Genomic DNA, 20,914 nt, shown 5'->3' with positions numbered 1-20,914 from the left:
CCAACACATCCCAACCAGTTCTAACCCTTCAAGGCAGCACAAAGCTCTATTTTAAGCCCAAACCCTCCTCCTGCAAGCTCTCAGAAGCCAAGGGGCTGCCCCAAGCCCCTCAGAACCCCCCCAGGCAGCGTCTATCAGAGAATAAGCAAAGAACGCTCTTTTCTAAACCAGAGTCCTGGGGTTTTATCTTCCCCTGCCTGCACAGTCATTAAAGGGAGGCTTCTGCTTAACAGCATTTGCTGGGTGTTTGCAAACAACCACCTGCAACAAGCTCTCCAGCTGCCCTGGCACGTTAGCATCCGGGTGGGATGATGAGGCTGGAGAAGGGATCAATACAGAGAATATTGAGAAGAAAAAGGGGGAATAAACAAGAAAAACGGAATAATAAGAAGCAGCAGATTGGGAAGATGAGCTTTGAGGCAGGACACACAGCTTGAATGAGCAGAGCGGGGTCAAGGCTTGCAAAAAAGCGTCTTCTAAAGGATACCGGTATAGAAAGAGATATAAATATATAAATATATAATGTATAATACAAATACATCAATATATTTAATGAATTAAATGCCATTTACAGTTAAAACAGAAGATTTGCCTCCCGTGCATAGGAGAAGGTGGTGACCCTGCCCAGGGCTGTCCCCAGATGGGGTGAGATTAGGGTAAGACCACACTTGGGTTAATAACATGGCTCATTACGGTAGCAGCAACAAACACCATTGGCTTTGGTGATTCCCCTTGACTTTTGGGACAATACCCACCAGTGGCAGGCAACACAAGAAGCACCCTCATTAACTGAAGGGTATTAACGTGGAATGAGATAAAGAATCCAAGGTGGTAGAGGAGCTCCTAGTGCCTAAAGGGGCTGCAGGAAACCTGGAGAGGGGCTTGGGACAAGGGCCTGTAGGGACAGGCCAAGGGGAATGGCTTTAACCTGCCCGAGGGGAGACTGAGATGAGCTCTTAGGCAGAAGCTCTTCCCTGTGAGGGTGCTGAGGCGCTGGCCCAGGGTGCCCAGAGAAGCTGTGGCTGCCCCATCCCTGGCAGTGTTCAAGGCCAGGTTGGACACAGGGGCTAGGAGCAAGCTCCTCCAGTGGAAGGGGTCCCTGCCCGTGGCAGGGGTTGGAGCTGGAGGAGCTTTAAGGTCCCTTCAACCCAAACCAGTCTGGGATTCTCTGTGGCATCCTCGTTTTGGGGTATTTAATTGAAGGTACAGCTCCGGTGGCTGTTAAGCCCACAGGGATGGCATCTGGGGTTCCACGAGTTGTTTTTATAATGTCCCCTTGCTAAATCAAGTGCAAGCTCCAGGGTTTGCATTACATACAGCACTGCAATCAGTATGTATGTATTTAACTCTGCAGTTGCAAGCACAGAGCATGGAAACTCCCTACCATGCCACGGGTTGATATCCCTTGAGAACCAGCTGCTTTCCCCACACACTGACCCCAAAGGTACCAAAATTGCAAAGGCAAGGAGGAAAAACAGATGGGAAAAGCCACCAGCTCCTTGCCACCCTTCCCACGGGCATCACGGATGCTGATGAGGATACTCACGGTCCTTCAGCTGCAACCATGGCTGGTCCAGAGCCTTCACCACCCTCTTTGTGCTTGTTCATGCAGCTGAGATGGGGGAAAAACTTAATCAGAAAAGACTTTGAGGGCAAAGAAAGAAAACCCCAGCAAAGCACATTTGATGGCTAATTAGAAAACGACTCTGAGATCGGTGCAAGGCGGATAATCTCGGCTCCCTGGCAGCAGGAGCCACGCGGTCCCATTTCAAGGTTGAGCAGTCAGGAATATCAATCTGATAATTGTAATGCTACAAATGAAAATCAAATTGAAGCCAGTTAGAGGATGGCATTATAAATTGATTTAGTCCTCAGACAAGTTTCCACCTCCCTGGCCCTGGGTTTCTCCACTATGGATGGAGAGGACTCTGGGTACCAGAGATGGAGGAGATGGGGTACATCCTTCTCCCCATTTTCCCCTCTATCCCACACCATTTCTGGAGGGAAAAAAGGGCGTTTGGGGATTTCCTATTGATATTTAGCTCCAAGGATCTGCACATCCTCAAATGTGAACATCTGAACAAGCCCCTGTGCCGCTGTTGCTGAAACAAGAGTAAGAAAATGTTTGCACCAAAAGCATTGCAAAGAAACACATTGATTCCTATAGGGTTTATTTCCACGCTCCCAACGTTTCCTTCCCTCTGGAAGCCACATATACTCAGCTCCCAACAGCAGGGGATTTCTAACAAGTATCCTCAATTCACAGTCAAAAAAATGCCTATTTCAGCAACAGCCCCCATTTTGGCGCAACCAGCACCCACTGAGTGCTCCCACCACTATTTCTGCATCTCCAAGTGCCCCAATATATACAGATTCTGTCTTTATACAGGTAATAATATACATCATATTTATATATATATATTTATATGTATAGATATTCACACGCAGACACACAGACGTCTTCGGCTGAAGGACCGGCACCTCCAAAGCCTGCAGGGAGGTCACCGTTCCCACCGTTAAAAACTCCCCTTCCAGAGCTGGATTTTGGGGGGAAAAAAGCTCATTTTTCAGTTTTTTCCTCTTTAAAAAACATCCAAGGTGATGCCCCCAGGGCAGGACCACCCCTGGCAGCTTTTGGGTGGCTTTTTGAGGTAGGTGCCAGGTGGAGGGGGCAGGTCCTGGGGTGCTATAGCATCAATGGGACCTGCCAGATGAGCAGGGTGCTGTCGGCATCGCTGCCCCGGCGCGGCGATTCGGCACTGAAGTTACGGTAACCCCGGCCCCCCGAGATGATGGCCACGGAGGAGATCTCCTTGCGGGGGGTGTCACGGGCACACGGTCTGCTCCGCACCCACACATCAGGGTCATCGGCCATCTCATAGATGGAGCCATCCTCCTCGGTGTGCGCCGGCGTGCCGCCGACCGGCGCTTCCCGCACAGACAGCAGCTGCCCCGGGAGGTGGGACGTGGATCGGAGGCGATACTGTAATAAAATCCCTTTTTTCCTCATTTCCCGAGGAGGGGGCCCGTCCAGCTCCAGGGGTTTTTCTTCCTCTCCCTCCTCTTCCTCCTCTTGGTCACCCTTCAGCACATCAGGTGCCAACGTGCTCAATGCCACCGCTAAGAACTCCACGGGGCCACCGTGCCCGTTGAGGGACACCATGCCTTTTCCTGCCAAAGAGAAGAGGGAGGTTGCTAAAAACAAGCCCTTAAATCAGGTTGTATCCATGTCAGGTGGGTTGTTTGGGTGCTCACCAGTGATTTTAGGGATGCCCTCCAAGCGAGGCACGGGCAGCAGCACAATGATGCCCTGGTCAGTGCCAACCCAAAGCGAACCCTGGCAGATGAGGAGACTGGTGACACGGACGTGTTTGTGACCTGTGGGGATAAAAAGGAGGATGAGGGACGTCTTTACAGCAGCATCTTCACAAATAACCCATCACCACTGGGTTCTTCATGGGGAAGATACTCCAGAGCCCCTTAAAACCAAGCAGCACCTTTGGATGAAGGTCTTCATACCAAGGAGAGCGCTACAGGTATAAATAAATCACAAGAAGAGGAGGAAAATAATAAAGCAAGATTTCTAATGGCAAATGAATATTTTATTGCCAGGACTTAACGCTGCACGGCATCAGCCTCGTCAGAGCAATCTATCTGTGGAGATGCAACCCTGGTTGCTCTGGGAGGACTTTATTAATGACCTGTCGAGTTAAAAAGGATGAGGGAGAGCAAGTTCAAAAGCGCATTAATAGCGGCGTGCACTCACCCAGCAAGAAAAGGAAGTGATAAATATTTTAACATGCCCTAAAAAGCAAGAGGAAAAGTGACTGTACAGGAGTATCGTGCTCCTAACTAATTACACAATTATGGAGCTGGAACAAGGAGGGAGACAAGCTTGTGAGCCCGGCGGGGGTGAAAGCAGGATGAGTGGATGCGGCTGGGAAATGGTGTTGGATGGTTAAGTTGGAGGAAATAAGGGTGCTCAGGGAAATGGCAGTGAGGATTGTGCAGGGATAAGGTGCAAGGATGCATGTATGAATGCAAGGATGAGGTGCAAGGAGGCACGCATAGGGATGAAGATGGGGCAAGGCTACATGCAAGGATGCACACACAGTCTAAAGATGGGGTATGTGGATGCATGAAAGCTGCAAAGATGGGGTGCATGGATGCACACACATGTGCAAGGATAAGGTGCACACAGAGGAGCAAAGATAGGGTGCAAGAATGCATGCATGGGGATGAAGATGGGGCAAGGCTACATGCAAGGCTGCACACACAGTCTAAAGCTGGGGTGCATAGATGCAGGTAAGGGTGCAAAGATGGAGTGCATGGATGCACACACACATGCAAGGATGGGGTGCAAGGATAAGGTGCATGCTCAGGAGCAAAGATGGGATGCATGGATGCACACATGGGGATGAAGATGGGTGCAAGGGTGCACATACAGTGCAAAGATAGGGTGCGAAGATTCATGCAGGGATGCCCCCAAGTGCAAAAGATGGGGCACAAGGATGCAAGATGGGATGCATGGATGCACACACTTGTGCAAGCATGGGGTGCACAGATGCAATGATGGGATGCACTCACATGTGCAAGGGTGGCATGTATGGATAAGGTGCATGGGAGCACAGGTGCAGACGGGTTGCAGAGATGTACACATGAGTGCAAAGATGCCACCAGCTCCCTCTGCAGTCAGTGAGGGGAGACCTCACTGGTCCAAGCTTTACACCATTAACCAGATCAATTCCTTGTACAGTTCCTCTGCAATTCAGCACAGCCAGAAATCAAAGCAACACGTCTATGGGGCAATGCCCCAATATGCCCATTCATTGCAATTAAGAGCCAGGGGGAAAGGGGAGCTCACCTGGGAGGACAAAGGTGGTCCTGGTGGCAATGTTGATCTCCTGCAGATGCTCCAGTGTCTCGGTGTGGAAGAGGCGGATGGAGGAGCCCAAGGAAAAGGCCATCCAGACTCCGCTGCCCGCCTTGATCATGTGTGTGACACTGGCCTCTGTGTCCGGATGGGCCTCAAATGTTTGCTGCCAATGGGGAATTGCAAATAGGAAATCAAAGGGTTGTTCCCTAAAATCGCTGCTGGTTTGGGCTGTCTCCAGCTTTAGGGCTGCAAAGCTGCATGGGGAGGGGTCCAGAGTGACTTTGAAGTCCATCCTGCCTCACCAGCTCTGGTTTTGGCCAAGGACACTGAAAGCAGCCCATCTCCAAACCCTTCTTGGGTGATTTTGGGATGAGGACAGAGCCTTTCCCACTGCTCCAGGGTTGGTTTCTTCTTTATAAGATTCATTTGCCAGACTAAATGTACTTGTAAAACCCACCCCAAGATGAAATGGGACCTTCCTGCTTCCATCATCCCTGGAGACATTCCAGGCCAGCCTGGATGTGGTTCTGAGCAATCTGATCTAGATGGAGATGTCCCTGCTCTTTGGACCGGATGAGCTTTGAAGGTCCCTTCCAACCCAAACTATTCTATGATTCGAACCCCAAAAGTCAGCGATCAAAGGCTCAGCCCCTCCACAAGAGCTATGTGGGGATCACAGACTGATCCACCTGCTTCCCAAGCTCCCTGCCTGCGCATCTCCCTGTCAGACACAGGATACAGCCTGCAGGAAAACCACCTTTTCCTCATCAAAAATCCCCTCTGCTGCAGCCTGGGCAGGACTGAGGGATTGCCCATTGTAAAACCTCATGTTGGCATCAAAGAATTAAATCACTGGGGGAGAAACCTGCATGGAGCGACTTCACCTTCCTCTCTCCTATGGCTTTGAGACATGGTTTTGCTTCAGGATTTAAAAGCAGCAGCAAAACCAGGAGCTGGCATTGATCCCCTGGACCCAGCATAGGGCATCCCTCTCCCCACCAAATCCTGCCCCAAACGGGGGTGAATAGAACCTTTAAGACATCTTAAAGTCTCTATTCCTACTTGTTCCCCACCCCACATGGGATTTACCCCCTGACGGCTTATTCCCAAGTCATCAATCCCATCCAGGCAGACCCAAGACCCTATTCCCCATCTTTCCATCAAATACTGTTTACTTCATCCCCCTTCCCTATTTTTGCCTCCTCCCATCACTTTTATTCTGCAGAAATTCCCACCTGTCATAAATAAAGCCAGAGACTGGAAACGAATCCAGCCCTCTATGCATTATTCATCCCCAGCAGCGCCGTTAGGCTGGATTTACGACAGCTAATACATGCAAACTAAATTTGGGCACTAAATGTGAAAATTAAAGGTGGGGGAAAGAGGGTGTTTTTTTTTTAAAGTAAAAAGCAACTATTCAGCATTCCCTGCTTATGCAGCTGTGGGAGATGTCTCAGCATCCTCCTCCTATGACCCAGTGTGGGAGGGAAGGGACCCGAAAGTGAAGAAAAACAGCCCAAAAGGGTTGGTTTGGGCATCACACAGGCAGGGATGTGCCCATGCACGTGCATTAACCCAGTGTGACCCCCCAAAGCCACCACCGTGACCCCAACATGGATGTAGCATGGGGGTCCTGCTGATGCTTCCCTACCTGGGCACGGAGGCTGGTGGCATCGAGGACAGTGACCTGATTGGCACAGCTGGCCCAGAGGGTCTCATCCAGCGTCAGCAGAGCTCGCACGGGGCCGGTACCCACAGCCAGGCGGGTGGGCTGCTCTGCCGGGTCCCACAGCCCCCCTGGAGCAGAGATGAGGGGCATAAAATGATCAGCAAAGGGGAAAAAGCATCTTTGGATGGAGTTGAAACCACCCTCAATGTCCCCAGTGTCACCCAGGATGCCTCTGAGCATCATAATGCCACGAGCAAAAGGATGAGGGGAGTTCGCAGCCAAAGCTTCAACCCCCCCAAAACTCCTTTGCCCCTGTGCAAACACTTTTTAGCAGCAAACAACTGGCCACCTGCAACACTTGGGCATGTTCTTTGCTGGAAAAAGCCAAAAAATCCCTTTTTTTTCTCCCTTGAATTTAGTTGCTCTTGAAGTGACTCTCCAGAGCCGATTCACCCGGGACCGATCTGGGGCATCCCTGTGAACAGCATCCAACCTGGATGCGGATGAATTCACCACCACCAGTGGCTGAGCAGCTTCAATAGATAATTGCTCTCATTTTCTTAGTTTCAATCCAGTTTTTCTTTCTCTAAAACCGTAAGATCCGAGGGATAAAAGAGCCCTTTTGGGGCGCTCAGACCTCTGCTTCCATCCGCAGGGGGTTGCAACCGAGCCGCCTTTCAGCACATCCCGATTTCCAACGTCAAAACCAGCTATTTTGGGAAAGCTTTTGCCTTCCAAAAAGATGGGGATAAGATTAAAACCTCCACCCCGCAGCCCTGCCGGCCGCTTGCTGCCTTCAGCGTGCATTTACGCAGTCCAGATTAAATGAAAGCCACTTTAATTGGTGGGAAAGGGGATGTGCAGCGCCCCAAACTGCAGTTTAAGTGGCTTTACTGGCTTCGGGTTGGCTTGGGTGCTGCTCGCTGCAGGTTCTCGCAGCTCAAGTGAGGGGTTTTGTCCAAAATTAGGCCGTTGCAACACAAGATTTGAGGCTCTTTCCTACCCCCTAGCGATGAAGCAAAGGTACTTAACAGCCCAGGAGTCCCTGCGTGCTGCAAGCCTTGGCCTGAGCTGGAGCCGGGGAAAACAAACCCAATGTGAAGCTAATAAAGGAGAGGGCTTTTGTGGGGATGGGGTTTGGAGGGGCTCAGTTTATAGTACTAAAAAGGTGCGGGTTTAAAGCCAAAAGCTCTGAGACCTTGTTCATCCCATTGTTAGACTCTGCCTGCAGCCCCCTTGTGCAACCGCCCTCCAAGCAAACCCTTTGTTGCCACATCAAGCCCTTACACCATGACTGTTTTACACGTTTGCCCCCAAAACGAAGCCCCTCTTGCACTTATCATGGCAATGCAAAATACCTGGGTTATTATTTAGCATGGGCTGCAAGGAGAAATGAAATAGAGGGGAAAACACAATAAAACCTGAGATTCAGCACTATTTAGCAGCCAGCATCTCTCACTGGCATGAAGAACCTCCCATTCCCTGTTTTTTTGGGTGTCCCACCAAGAAGCCTGCTCCAAAAGCACACTCAGAGGTGCCCTCACCATTGCTCCTGGGGTATGCAGCCACAGTCCCATCCTGCAACCCTGCAAACAGGTACTCAGGGCTGTGTCTCAAGCAGAGGATGGGTTGCAGTCCTGGGCTTTTACAGGTCAACAAGCACGGTGTCCCCGTGTCCACGCTGCCATAGACCGCGATGCTGGGGAGGGAACAGGGGAAGATGCAGGAGATCACATGCTGGTCCTCAAGGTTTGGTGCTGGTGATCGCACCAAAGACATGGGCTCACCTGCCGTCCTGTAACCCCAAGCACACGGTGGGATGCGGGGATCCAGGGGGCTGGTCGGTGCTCAGTTGGGGTTCCTGGGTTCCCGATGGATCCCCCTCGCCCAGCTCAGGGATGTACTCCATGCACAGCACCGGTGATGCCACCGGGAAGGACTTCACCGTGCGCGGCACAGCGCGGTTGAGGGAGAAGATCTCCACTTGCCCCCCTGTGCCTTCCTGCCCCCCTCCAACCTGCATGGACAGGGAGGGGGGTTAGCACCAGCAACCAGCACTGCAGAGGGGGTTTGCAGCCAAAACGACCCAAACCCAGCGGGTTTTGGCCCATTTTGGGGTGGTTTTGCTTACCCAGAGGTAGCCCTGCGGCAGCGAGGTGCTGACGGCGGAGAAGCCCAGCAGTGAGGACTGCACCGGGTTGTGCACCGCAGCGCTGAGCTGCAGGAGAGACCAGGATACAGGGGCTGTAGCACCCCCAAATTAACCCAACACATGTAAGGTATCAGGGCATGCCCCAAAATGTGGGATCCAGCCACAGCATTTCCAATTTTCCAGGGTGGATCACACCAACTTCTGCCTTTGCAACCAGCATGGCCACCCCATCCTGCCCATCCATCATGGGACTTCTGCCTTTATGCCCCAAAATGCTGGATGTAAAGGGAAAGGAGGTACTGGAGGGAGTGGAGAAGAGACTGGCTATCTCTCTTACCTGCAGATCGAGGGCCTTGGAGAAGGCAGGCATGTGGCAGGATAGGATAGGGCACCAGAAGGGAGCTTTGCTCTTCTTGTCTTCATCAGGACAGAGCCAGCCCGGCTGGTTCTCCTCCCCTGTGGCAAGCAAAGGACATCAAGGATGGCCAAAGCACCCCCAGCATCCCTTTCCTCCCTGATAGGACCCCAAAATGAGTAATTTTATGTGCAGGGCTCTCATCTCCAGCCCCAAATCCCCATCATCTGTGGGCCTGGGGTACATCTCACCCTTTTCCACCAACAATTGAACCCTACATCAGCGCACAGCCAAGCAACCACCTCGAGCAGCAGCCGAAAAAGCCCCCAAAACCCAGATAATATATATATGCAAAGGGGAAAAAGAATCACCCTGATGTGTTTCTTCACATTAGGCTTTAATGTGTTTTCATTTCTAACTCACGGCTACAGGATTATCCCTGAGGCATCCCAGATTAAAGAAGAAAACAAAAAAGCCAAACAACACATAAACTGTTTAAACCAGGAGAATCAAAAATCATTCCAGCCCGGAGGCACGCGAGCACTCAAATAGGATTTCAAAGGATTTATTTTGGTCTCTCATTAAACTTATCTCTCCTTTTTTTGCTGCAGTGGCTGGTGGAGTTAAATAGGAATAGGGATAGGAAGCAGCAGGAGGGATGGCTCCTCCCTTGCTTATTCATGGAAGCATAGACTGGTCGGAAGGGACCTTAAAGCTCCTCCAGCTCCAACCCCTGCCACAGGCAGGGACACCTTCCACTGGAGCAGCTTGCTCCAAGCCCTGTGTCCAACCTGGCCTTGAACACTGCCAGGGATGGGGCAGCCACAAATTCATCCTATTTCATGGAAAATGGGTCACCCTGACACCACTGGCGTGAAAGCCAACAGAAATCCATCACTGTGATGCCAACCTGGAGATGCCACCCAAGAGCAGCATAGCATGAAGTATTTTGAGCCAGAATGAACCAATTTCCATTGCCTCCAGTGTGCAATCCCCCAAAATGCTCTCCATCACCTTGTTCTGATTTTTTTACCCCACCCTATTTTGCATCTGGAGGCTTGAAGTGATGCAAAGCTCCCCCCAGCTCCCAGATTTGGCTTTCCAAAGCACGGGTGATGCCCATAGAGCTACTCACGCAGTCCTATCTTGGCCAAGTGCAGGCGGTTCACCCAGGAGATCTTGCTTAAGGGGTTTGGAGTGATGAAGACCACCATGACGCTGATGGGGCGGCCAGATCTGCATAGGGAAAGCATCACCAGGTTGACCTTCGGCCTCCTCCTTGGGGTGGGAAGAGCCCACCTATGATCCACAAACTCACTTGTCCGGCTTCCCAGGCAGCAGGAGACGGAGGCGGCACTTGTTGGCGGAGTGGATCTCCTCCTCCTTCACCTTCATCATCCTCTGCAGGGCCAAGCACCAGTCTTGGGCCACCGTCATGTTCAGGTTCTAGGGGAAAAGCCATAAATGATGGAAGTGCCTTCAAAACAAGCCTGAACCATCCCCAACCTTCCATGAGGCTCAGGAGGATGAAGTGTCCAGAGGTCTTTGAGGAACCACATGGTTATTGCAAAGCATCCAAGCTCAGTCCTATCCAATCCATGAGTTCCAACCATGTTTTGGCATGTACATACCTGGTAGGTGCCATGCAAGGTGCTGATGAGAAGGGTGATCTGCTCCACCACCGCCAGGTCCTTCTGCAGGTCCTGCAGCTCCTGGAAGAGCCGTGGTGGCCCCAGGTAGACTTTATCTTGGGTGAAGAAACAGAGAAATGAGGTCCATGATGGATGCTCCATCCCACCCCATGGAAACCAGCCCAACACCGGCTCAAAGGATGGGTGCTTACTGTGTGAAGCCTGCCCGGCTGGAGCGTGCTTCTTGGCACCAGCATTGTGGATGACAACATTGTCCTTGTCATAGGCACCGCTCTCCTGTCCCACCTCCACCACCTGCACCTGCGGGAGGGCCGTGCTCCACTTCACCACGTATTTGGGACCCAGGGGCACCAGGCTGCTGATTTCCAGTTGGCCTCTGACAAGAGAGGATGCAAAGATGCACATAAGTAAACCCACAGACACCATGGCTCCTCCTGAAAGCCCTCACAAAATGCACTGTGCAAGACAAGCCCCATTTGCAACCCCACACCATGCCTGAACCCCCAAACGTGGGGCACGCAACCACAGCAGACCACGCTCAGCACCTACCCTGGGTTCACCGGCCTGGAAGAGGGGAAAGATGATTAATAAAGAGGTATTATGGGGAACTCAAAGGTTTCCCCCTTTGCAGCATCCACCTCCACCAAGCCCTGAGGTCCCAGCAGGCTCCCAAACCCCTCACCAGCTCCAGGACCCCACAGCACCAGGGGATGGAGGCTTTGTGTGGAGGTATGCCAAAAACGGGGGGCAAACAACCCCCAAGCCAAGTGGGTTTCCCCTCCAGAACAAGGGTTGACATGGTTTAGTGATGGTCTTGGCAGTCCCTGGGGTAATGGTTGGACTTGATGATCTTAAAGGTCTTTTCCAACCTGGTTGATGCTGTGCTTGTAAGGTGAGGTGGTTTTACAAGTCCTTTTCATAGTGGTAGCAAAACCCATGTTGGTGGCTTTACAAAGTGATTCTGGGGGTCTGGGGCCACCAGCACGCACTTGAAGTTGATGTTGGCGCAGACCAGCATGTCGTTGAGCAGGAAAACCTTCCTCTCCTTGGACTTGATGAGCTGCCCGCGGTCCCCATACACCGTCTCCGTCAGCGTCTCACAGAGCAGGAGCTGCCGCTGCCCCGAGCTCAGGAGCTGCAAAGGGGATGAAGGATCAGCCCGGGGGCTCTTGCAAGCCTCCTGCCCCACATAGGGGTTGCCTTTCCCTTATTGCAAGGGTTTTCCTCCAACCAGGAGCATGCACATCCCTAAGTTCCACAGGGATGGCTGTGCAACATGCTCTGAAGCCACAAGATGCCAAACCCCAAAATGTCCAACCACCAAGACAGCAAAGCCATGAAAGACCAATGTAGCCCTTTTTGCAGCCCCTCTTGTGTCTCTCTTCAATCCCCAACCCTAAATCCCGATGCCAGGATGAGCTCCATGGGTGCCCCGTTGTGGTTTTTGCCACCAGGGCAGTCCCCAGCTCAGGATGTGTTGCAATAGCTTCATTTAGGGGATTTCTATTCTATCAACGGTTGCAAAATCAAGCAGCTGGTCCTTGTTTTTCCCTGGAGAGGAATTCCCCTGCGCCAGCCTCAAGATTTGCTTGAGCTCAACGTCCTGCTGGAGAAAACAGGGATCCCGGCTTCCTAAAGCCCCCGACACGGAGAGGAAGGTGGAAGCAGCAAAACTCAACCACCAGCTCCAAAATCTACCCAGCAGGAGGATGAGGAGGCGAGGCTGCAGGACCCACCTTGTTGAGGCTGCTGCGGTCACTGATGCTCTTGCTGAGCTGTTGGATTTCAGCAACTTGGTCGGCCAAGCGCTTCTGCTCATTGAGCTTCTCTGCCAATGTCTCCAGCTCGGTGAGGGCCAGTTGGAGGGACAAGCGGTCTGCGTGGCCCTTGGGGGTGTTCTTCAGCATGTCCTGGAGCAGGGAAAGGATGGGGGACAAAAGCCATCCCAGGAAAATCAGCCCTGTTGAGGATGCAATGACTGGAAGCACCTTCAAGCACCTCCAAAATCAAAGCTTGGGAGATGATCCTTGGGATGGTCCCCAAAGATACAACCAAGCTGCCAACCCCAAAACATATCCCTCGCTAAACCCTTTCTCATAGCACCCAGGCTGCAAAGCAAGATGTGTGCAGGAACCCTTCACCCGTACCTGCAGGAGCAGGATGAACTGAGGGAACCTCTGGATGGGCTTCACCATCAGCCCATAGAGCGTGACCCGGTCGGCACTGGCCATCTGCCTCTTCTGCAGGGAGGAAAAGGCAATAGAGAGGAGCTGTCACCCATAACAGTGACCAGCAGCACCGTGCACCCGTGTGTGGGTCCTGCTGACCTTGAGGAAGTCAAGGAAGGCGGGTTTGGTGAGACAGGCCTTCTTGATGAGGGACATGGCAGTGGTGAAGTTGTTGACGTAGTCACTGTAGACATCCAGCACCATTGACTTGGAGAACTGGGGAGATGGAGGAGAGCTGTGATAAGATGGGGCTCAGCAAAGTAGGGGATTCTCATCTATTTTTGGAGTGAGTCCAGAGGAGAGCCACAAAGGCGATGAGCTGGAGCAGCTCTGCTCTGGAGCCAGGCTGAGAGAGCTGGGCTGGGGCAGCCTGGAGAAGAGAAGGCTCCTGAAGGGGAGACCTTAGAGCAGCTCCAGTGCCTAAAGGGGCTGCAGGAAACCTGCAGAGGGGCTTGGGACAAGGGCCTGTAGGGACAGGCCAAGGGGAATGGCTTGAACCTGCCAGAGGGGAGACTGAGATGAGCTCTTAGGCAGAAGCTCTTCCCTGTGAGGGTGCTGAGGCGCTGGCCCAGGGTGCCCAGAGAAGCTGTGGCTGCCCCATCCCTGGCAGTGTTCAAGGCCAGGTTGGACACAGGGGCTTGGAGCAAGCTGCTCCAGTGGAAGGGGTCCCTGCCCGTGGCAGGGGTTGGAGCTGGAGGAGCTTTAAGGTCCCTTCCAACACAAACCATTACATGATTATACATATATACATATATGATGCTGAGGATGCTGGTAGTACCCCAGTTGGGGATTGCATCACTTAAACCCTGCAACCCATCCCGCTATCATTGACAGCGGTCCAGGGGGAGGTTTAGCAGTGGTCCCCCAACTTTCCCTCCTACCGAGGCCACAAAGAGGTCCCCGATCTTCTCCGCTGAGTCCCACTCAGCCACACGGGAGGCGAGGGCGATCTGGAACATGGAGTGGCACTGCAGGATCTCCTTCAGGCGGAAAAACACCACCTGGCACTTCCTAGCGCTCAGCACCTTCGGCTCCATCTCCATCAGCGGGTTCCTGTAATCCTGTGGGAGATGCCGGTGCATCAGCATCCCTGAATCCCTGCGCTCCCCATCCCAAACAAGGGGTTCTCCCACCTGCAGGATGCGTTTCAGGGAGTCCACGTAGCTCCGCTCGCTCTGCACAATGGAGCCCAGGATGTGCCTCCGCACCACCTACAACAACACCGGGGCTCAGCCGCGGTTCCCCCTGCAGCCCCAAACAGCATAATGGAAGAGGGGCAATGTGGGCACAGCGCGCTGCAGGAGTGCTGACACAGCAGCATCGCTCTCTGCTGACTCGCCCTTTCCCTGGTTGCTCAATCATGGGACCAAGGGGAAGCCGTGGTTTACCCCCCCAAACCTCCAACCCGCCCCACACAGACCTGCTGCGGGCTCAGCCCCTCGGGCATGGGGCCCAGCTCTGGTGGTGGGTGCTTCATGTCAGACACCGTGACCTCCAGGAAACCCGTGTCCTCCTCCTCCGAGTCCCCTGCAGGGAAAACACCCACAACCACACACCAAATAAACCCCATTTTCGCCTGTTTTGGGGTCTAAAGTAAAGCCTGTAGCCCCATGAGCTGCTTGGCTTGGGATGCGTCTGGTTTGGAGCTGTGATTGGAGATGGATCCAGCGTCCTCCCAGCATTGCGTGTCCCTCCCCAGGCCTGGCCACTGTCACCGGACACCAGCATGAGTCAGGCTGCGAGCAGGGACAGAGCCAGCTCCCTGCAGGGAGGGGACAAAAAGGCTCCTTGTCCCCAAAAAGCCACCCTGGATGGGGAAAAGCGCCCTCGTCCTCGCTCCAAGGATGGGTGCAAGCAAGGAAAACAGGGGGAAAGGAGCCAAGAGCAGCACGCAGAAGGAAACAGGGAAGGTGAGAGGTGGGTGCCTGGTGCCCGGCACGGAGACCTCTTACCCGAGGCCGAAGCAGCCGAGGAGGAGGAGGGTGAGCGCGCCAGGGCGGCATCGTGGTACGGAGACGGGCGCTTCTTCCACATGGCCGCAATCGGCCGCCCCGGCCCCATCCCGGCGCCTATAAATAGCCGGTAACGGGGACGACGGGGCTGGAGGGGAGGGCGCTGGTGCCGGGTGACCTTTTTCCTTCCCTAATTTTGGCAGGGAGGATCACTGCCCTCGGCGCCACAGAAACCCTGCTCTACAGCTACCTGGGAGGGAGCTGGGCTCTGCTCCCAAGGAACAAGGGATGGGACAAGAGGAACCGGCCTCAAGCTGCACCAGGGCAGGTTTAGATGGAGCTGAGGAACAATTCCTGCCCCAGAGGGTGCTCAGGCATTGGAACAGGCTGCCCAGGGCAGTGCTGGAGTCACCGTCCCTGCAAGTGTTCACATAGCCTTCCATTGTCGGAAGGGGGCTACAAGGGTGCTGGAGAGGGACTCTTCATCAGGGACTGTAGTTATAGCACAAGGGGTAACAGGCTCAAACCCATTACCAATGGGCTCATATTGGAGATAAGGCACAAGTTCTTCCCTGTGAGGGTGCTGAGGCGCTGGCCCAGGGTGCCCAGAGAAGCTGTGGCTGCCCCATGCCTGGCAGTGCTCAAGGCCAGGTTGGACACAGGGGCTTGGAGCAAGCTGCTCCAGTGGAAGGTGTCCCTGCCCGTGGCAGGGACTGAACTGGAGGAGCTCCAGGTCCTTTCCAACTCTAAGCTATTCTATGGTTCTAAACCATGTAGACGAGGCCCTTAGTGACATGGTTTAGTGCTAGACTTGGTCCTGCGGTTAAGGTTGGACTTGGTGATCTCAAAGGTCTTTTCCAGCCTTATTAATTCTATGATTCTGATTCATTTCCATGCCCTGGGGACAGAACATTCCCATGCTCTGCAGCACTCTGGGGGCAAGATGCTCTCCAGCATCCCGGGGACACTAAAAGCATTTAAGCTAAGCCACACTGGGGCCATGCAGCAAGGCTGGGACACACGCACCGGATCCCCTGGGCAGCCCCAGCCGAGCCACGAGGCTGCCCACCAGGATCCTACCTCCCCTGTGATGCTCCAGGGAGACCCTTGAGCTCCGGCGGTGCTTTTCCGCCTCCACCACCCTCCTCCTCCGCTCCCCATCCCCTACACGACAGCAGGAGGGTTAGGGAAACACCCCCAAAAACCAGGGTTTCAGGGCAGATCCTGCTCTGTGTCCAAAGGGGGCACCCATGGGTGCTGCATGGAGGGGTCACTGTCTTGCTCCCAAAAGGAAATGGGTGTTTGGAGCAAGACAAACCAACCAAGCTTGCATGGGGGTGCAAAGATATCAAGTAAGAGCTTAAAATGCAGAGAACAGATCAGCAAAGATGAAAGCAATAGGATTCGTAATGTGTTTTTTAAGAAAATACCCTCAAAAAGGGAGTTTTTTGGCTCTCAAAAGCAAGGGGAGGGTTTTCCCCACTTACCTGGTGCTTCTTTCCGGTGCAGGAATGTCACCTTCCTCATCACTGCAATCTTGGTCTTCTCCAAACCATCCTTGGTGCCACTTTTGGCTGCTTTCATCAGCTGGGTCATCTGGGCAGGGGGATGAGAGGGAGTGGGAGGCTCGAGGCAGCACCAGAACCCCATTTTGGGTCTGGGTACAGTGGCATCCCTTTGGGAACGTCCCCTCTGAGCATCATTCCTCATTTCAGGTCCAGATACAGTGGTACAATCCTCCTGGGGACATCCTCACTGAGCATAATCCCCCATTTCAGGTTTGGATACAGCAGTACCGTCCCTTTGGTGACATTCCCTCTGAGCATCATCCCTCATTTCGGGTCCAGATACAGTGGTACCATCCTCCTGGGAACACCCCCACTGAGCATCATCTCTCATTTTGGGTCTGGATGCAGTTGTTACCATTCCCTTGGGGACACCCCCTCCAAGCATCATCCCCATTTTGGGTTCAGATACAGTGGTACCATCCTCCTGAGAACATCCCCTCTGAGCATCATCCCCATTTTGGGTTCAGATACAGTGGTACCATCCTCCTGGGAACATCCCCTCTGAGCATCATCCCCATTTTGGGTTCAGATACAGTGGTACCATCCTCCTGGGAACATCCCCTCTGAGCATCATCCCTATTTTGGGTTCAGATACAGTGGTACCATCCTCCTGGGAACATCCCCTCTGAGCATCATCCCTATTTTGGGTTCAGATACAGTGGTACCATCCTCCTGGGAACATCCCCTCTGAGCATCATCTCTATTTTGGGTTCAGATACAGTGGTACCATCCTCCTGGGAACACCCGCTCTGAGCATCATCCCTATTTTGGGTTCAGATACAGTGGTACCATCCTCCTGGGAACACCCCCTCTGAGCATCATCCCCATTTTCCCATGCAGCTCCATGGGGAGGAAGATGAGGCACGTGGCTGAGGAAGGAAGATGGCTCCAGCATCTCTCCTCCCTCTGCAGGGACACAACTGCAGGCAAGCAGGCATGGGCAAAGCATGAGCATGCAGCGAAAGCAAAGAGGAGGGAGGGAAGGGAGGCACAAGTGCATCCATCCCCTTCTTCTGGCTGGGGTTTTATGTGGGAAAGAGCAAAGGCTGGGGGGTGTTGGACTTTCACACCTCAAATCACAGCAGGTTTAGCCCAAGCTGACATCAGCATCTCCTTCCCAACCCCAAACTGGCCATGAAGTACCAGCCTGGAGGGTTTGGGGCTGGGAAAGGCTCAGGAATCTCCTTTCCCACCTGATTTCCACCCTGTATCAGGGGGAAAAACCTTCTCAGATCCATCTATCCCACAGGAAACCTCGCTTGGTCCAAACGCCCCTTAAAAGAAAAAGACAAACACCCAAAAAGCAAATGGTTTGGGCAGTTGCAAGGCAGATGGACACGAGAGGCAGCTCTGTGAAGTTTAACTCAATGGTCTTCTCTTCTGGGGGATAAAATGGGATGAATTCAGCCTGGATAAACTCCATGAGGGTGTTTTCCCACCCCTGGGAAGATTTGGGGGACAAGGGACAGAGGAGGGACAGTACCTTCCAATCGTACTTCTGCTTCAGCTCCTGCATGTCTCTCCCCCCAACTCTTAAAGCCAGGATGTCCCTCTTAGTCCTGGCGTATCTCTCCTTTAGTCTATTCAGGTCTGGAGAAAGCTGAGCCCAAAGCAAACCAGGCGGGAGGAGAAGGCAGAGGAGGCAGAGAAGAGATCCAGGTAAGCAGCCAAAACACAAAAAAGAGGAGGAGAAATCATCCCAAAGCAGCACAGTACAGGCAGCTCTTCCCAATAATCCAGCTCCGCTCGAGCAGGGAAAGGAGGAAGCGCAGGGAAAGGGCAGCAGCCACGCTCCAGCAGTGCCAGGATGCGAAACCGAAGGGGAAAAGAATACGGGAAGGAAGAAGAAACAGAAAGAAATGAACCCCCCAGGTTTCAGGCTGGCTTCGGACTGGGTGAGCCAGGGAACCGCAGCATCCTCTGCGTCACCATCAAGCCTGGCTGCTCCGGTGCCTTTATACAGCAAACCCAGGGGAATAGAAGGGAAACAATCACAATAAATAAAGTCAGGTGTTACCTTGGGCTGGAAGGACGCCCGCTGCTTGGCTGGCTCAGCCTCTGGCTTGGTTTCCTCGCCTGAATCCTCACTGTAGCTCTCGAACTCGCTGGAGCTCCAGCCCAAGTCCTCACCCAGGCGCGTCCCCTCGCCGCGCTGCACCTCCTCGTAGATCAGGCTGTGCTCCGTCCCCAGGCCTGGCAAGCAAACACCAGCTCCTTTTCCATCCAGGAAGGCAACTCCCTCTCCTCAGGGACCCCAAAGCCTCAGGGTCTCGCAGCCCCGCTGGGAACACATCTGCCTTCATCCCTCCCAAACCCCAGTGGTTTGCCCATTGTTACCCCCTCTGCATCCTCCTGTAGGATGTGCTTCTTTGCAGAGCATGCCTTGGTTTTCCCAGCTGGAAAATGGGCTCGTGGTCCCATGGGAACCCATGGAAAATGGGGAACCAAGGCGGGGGGATACATAGGTCTGTCCCTACCATCCTGCTCAGCGTCAAGGTTTTCACAGGGGACATCATCGTAGATCACATCATCCTCCACCTCCGGGAACTCGAAGCGCTCACCTTTGGGGGGACAAATCCAACCCCAGAGACTCAGGTCAGCACCCAAGGATCAAACCAGGGTGGAGAAACCTCTCCCAAGCTTTGGCAGGCTCCTTTTCCCAGCATTTCACCCACCTTCGTGACCGCTTTTCCTCTTCCAGGTCTGGGCACTGATGTGGGGGTCTCCACCAGCCTCCCCATTGCTCACCCCCACCGGCAGCCTGCAAGGAATGGGGTCAGGAAGCACCTCAGGGTGAAAATCCCCTGGGATCGGGTGCACCCAAGCCCTCACCCCCCATAACACTCTATCCCTATTATTGGGGTTCACAGGCACGGGATAAAGCTTGCATTTGTGACCCCCTCCCCAACTGCCTGCCTCCTTCTTCATGGATTTGGGGGGTCCTGGGTTGCAGGGTCACAGCAGCTTTTTAAGTAGATCCAAACATCCCACATGGGAATGATGCAAGGCCCCAAAATAGCTTTTTTAGTGTCATTTGCTGCAGGGCAGGAGGATGCATCAGCATCGGGGAGCACAGGGAGAGGGTCCCCCCATCCTTAGTGATGTCCTGCCCCTCTTCCTGCACCCCATACATGCTGCAAGCCCTCCTTCCAGCCAAATTTGCATCTTTCTCCCCCCAGACCTCACATACCCTTCCTGGGTCTCCAGCACCAGCCCATCTGCAGAGAGGAAAAGGGAAGAGAAATGGTGTTGGCACGCAGGCTTGCACCAGTGCCACCCTGGGCATCCAAAGGGGACATGGTGGGGACACAGAGGACCCCCCCAGCCTGTGTTCCTCACCACCACCAGAGCTGGTTGCACGGCGCCTGCGAGGGGGTGCCCGGAGGACAACTTCACTGCTAGGATCAGCCGCTGAGTCCTCCTCTTCCTCCTCTTCCTCAGTATCCTCAAAGTCAAAGGCTTCACCGACGTCCTCGTCCCCGTGGGGCAAGGGGCTGGGGGTCTCTGGGGCGAGATGGTCACCTGTGAGCAGAAACCTTGTCACTTGTTGTCCCCCTGTGGTGATGGAGGGACGCGGTGGACAGAAAAGAGCATCATCCCCAAATCATGCAAGATTCAGCAGCCCTTCAAGTTTTCATGATCCCAAAAAGCTCCAATGGGGATGTGGAGGATGCCCCATGGTGATGCACCCTCTTTCTGCCCAAACTTAGGTGTCCCGCCACCAAAATCACCCCAGCTCCCATGGGTTGACAGTACCTACTGCAGGGCGAGGGGACAGCTCGGATGATGCCATAGCGCAGGGGGTCCAGATGCACCTGGGCCCTTCCCTGAGGCTTTCCTGTGGGAGAGGAGAAATGGGTTGAAAGGGGAGATCAACACCTCCAAATCCATGCCTGTGAGAGGAGGCAACACGGGGAGACCGCAAGTGTGATGGATCCAGCTCTGGCTGCTGCAAAACCTTGCAAGGAAGCAGAAGAGTCAGTCCCAGGTCGCAGTTTTCACTGCAAATCCAGCTCATGTGCAGCAAATCCATCCCCTGCATGGCAAATCCAGCTCCGAGCATCAAGCTTGAAGGTCCTGGAGGGTGGGAAGCGCCACGAATCCTCCTTGGGATCGATGGCTCATCCGCTCCCGTAACCAGAGACGCCCGGCATGAAGGTCGCCAAGAGGAAGAGGAAGGACAGAGCTGGGACCCCCATGCCTGAGGGAGGATGCAGTGGAGAGGAATGACCCTGAGAAAGGCTGCAAAGAACCAAACTCTGCTGATTTGCTCCTACTGGAAGCAGCAGCTGGTGCACGACGGATGCCACCTCCCTGCTCCACAGAGCCATGACCCGCAGCGATCATTTCTCCCTTGCCTGGACCCTCATTTCCTCTGGGAAGTGGATACAGGGGATGCACAGCCCCAGGATGATCCTTAAGAAAAGGATCTATTTATTCCCCCTCTACCAAAACCCCTTAA

General features: G+C 53.6%; 1 protein-coding gene across 1 annotated transcript; it reads right to left on the bottom strand.

The window, feature by feature from the left end:
* Positions 1-2,686: 2,686 nt before the first annotated feature.
* On the bottom strand, positions 2,687-20,245 carry ARHGEF10L (Rho guanine nucleotide exchange factor 10 like; the record flags this gene model as incomplete). The annotated part of the gene is made up of 28 exons (XM_080631076.1): positions 2,687-3,171; positions 3,256-3,378; positions 4,865-5,039; positions 6,528-6,673; positions 8,090-8,244; positions 8,333-8,562; positions 8,677-8,763; positions 9,035-9,153; positions 10,188-10,288; positions 10,371-10,498; positions 10,684-10,799; positions 10,896-11,080; positions 11,694-11,839; positions 12,441-12,614; positions 12,852-12,944; positions 13,032-13,148; positions 13,814-13,993; positions 14,066-14,143; positions 14,353-14,459; positions 15,965-16,048; positions 16,372-16,480; positions 17,936-18,052; positions 18,470-18,645; positions 18,930-19,013; positions 19,128-19,213; positions 19,643-19,670; positions 19,792-19,974; positions 20,209-20,245. 28 exons carry the CDS (start codon positions 20,243-20,245, stop codon positions 2,687-2,689), a joined length of 3,849 nt encoding a protein of 1,282 aa, XP_080487202.1.
* Positions 20,246-20,914: the final 669 nt, after the last annotated feature.

The sequence above is a fragment of the Psittacula echo genome (assembly GCF_963264785.1).
Source record: "Psittacula echo genome assembly, chromosome: 17".
Lineage (NCBI taxonomy): Eukaryota > Metazoa > Chordata > Aves > Psittaciformes > Psittacidae > Psittacula > Psittacula echo.
The sequence above is the reverse complement of the archived record's forward strand: the minus strand, read 5'-3'. Positions and strand labels throughout refer to the sequence as shown.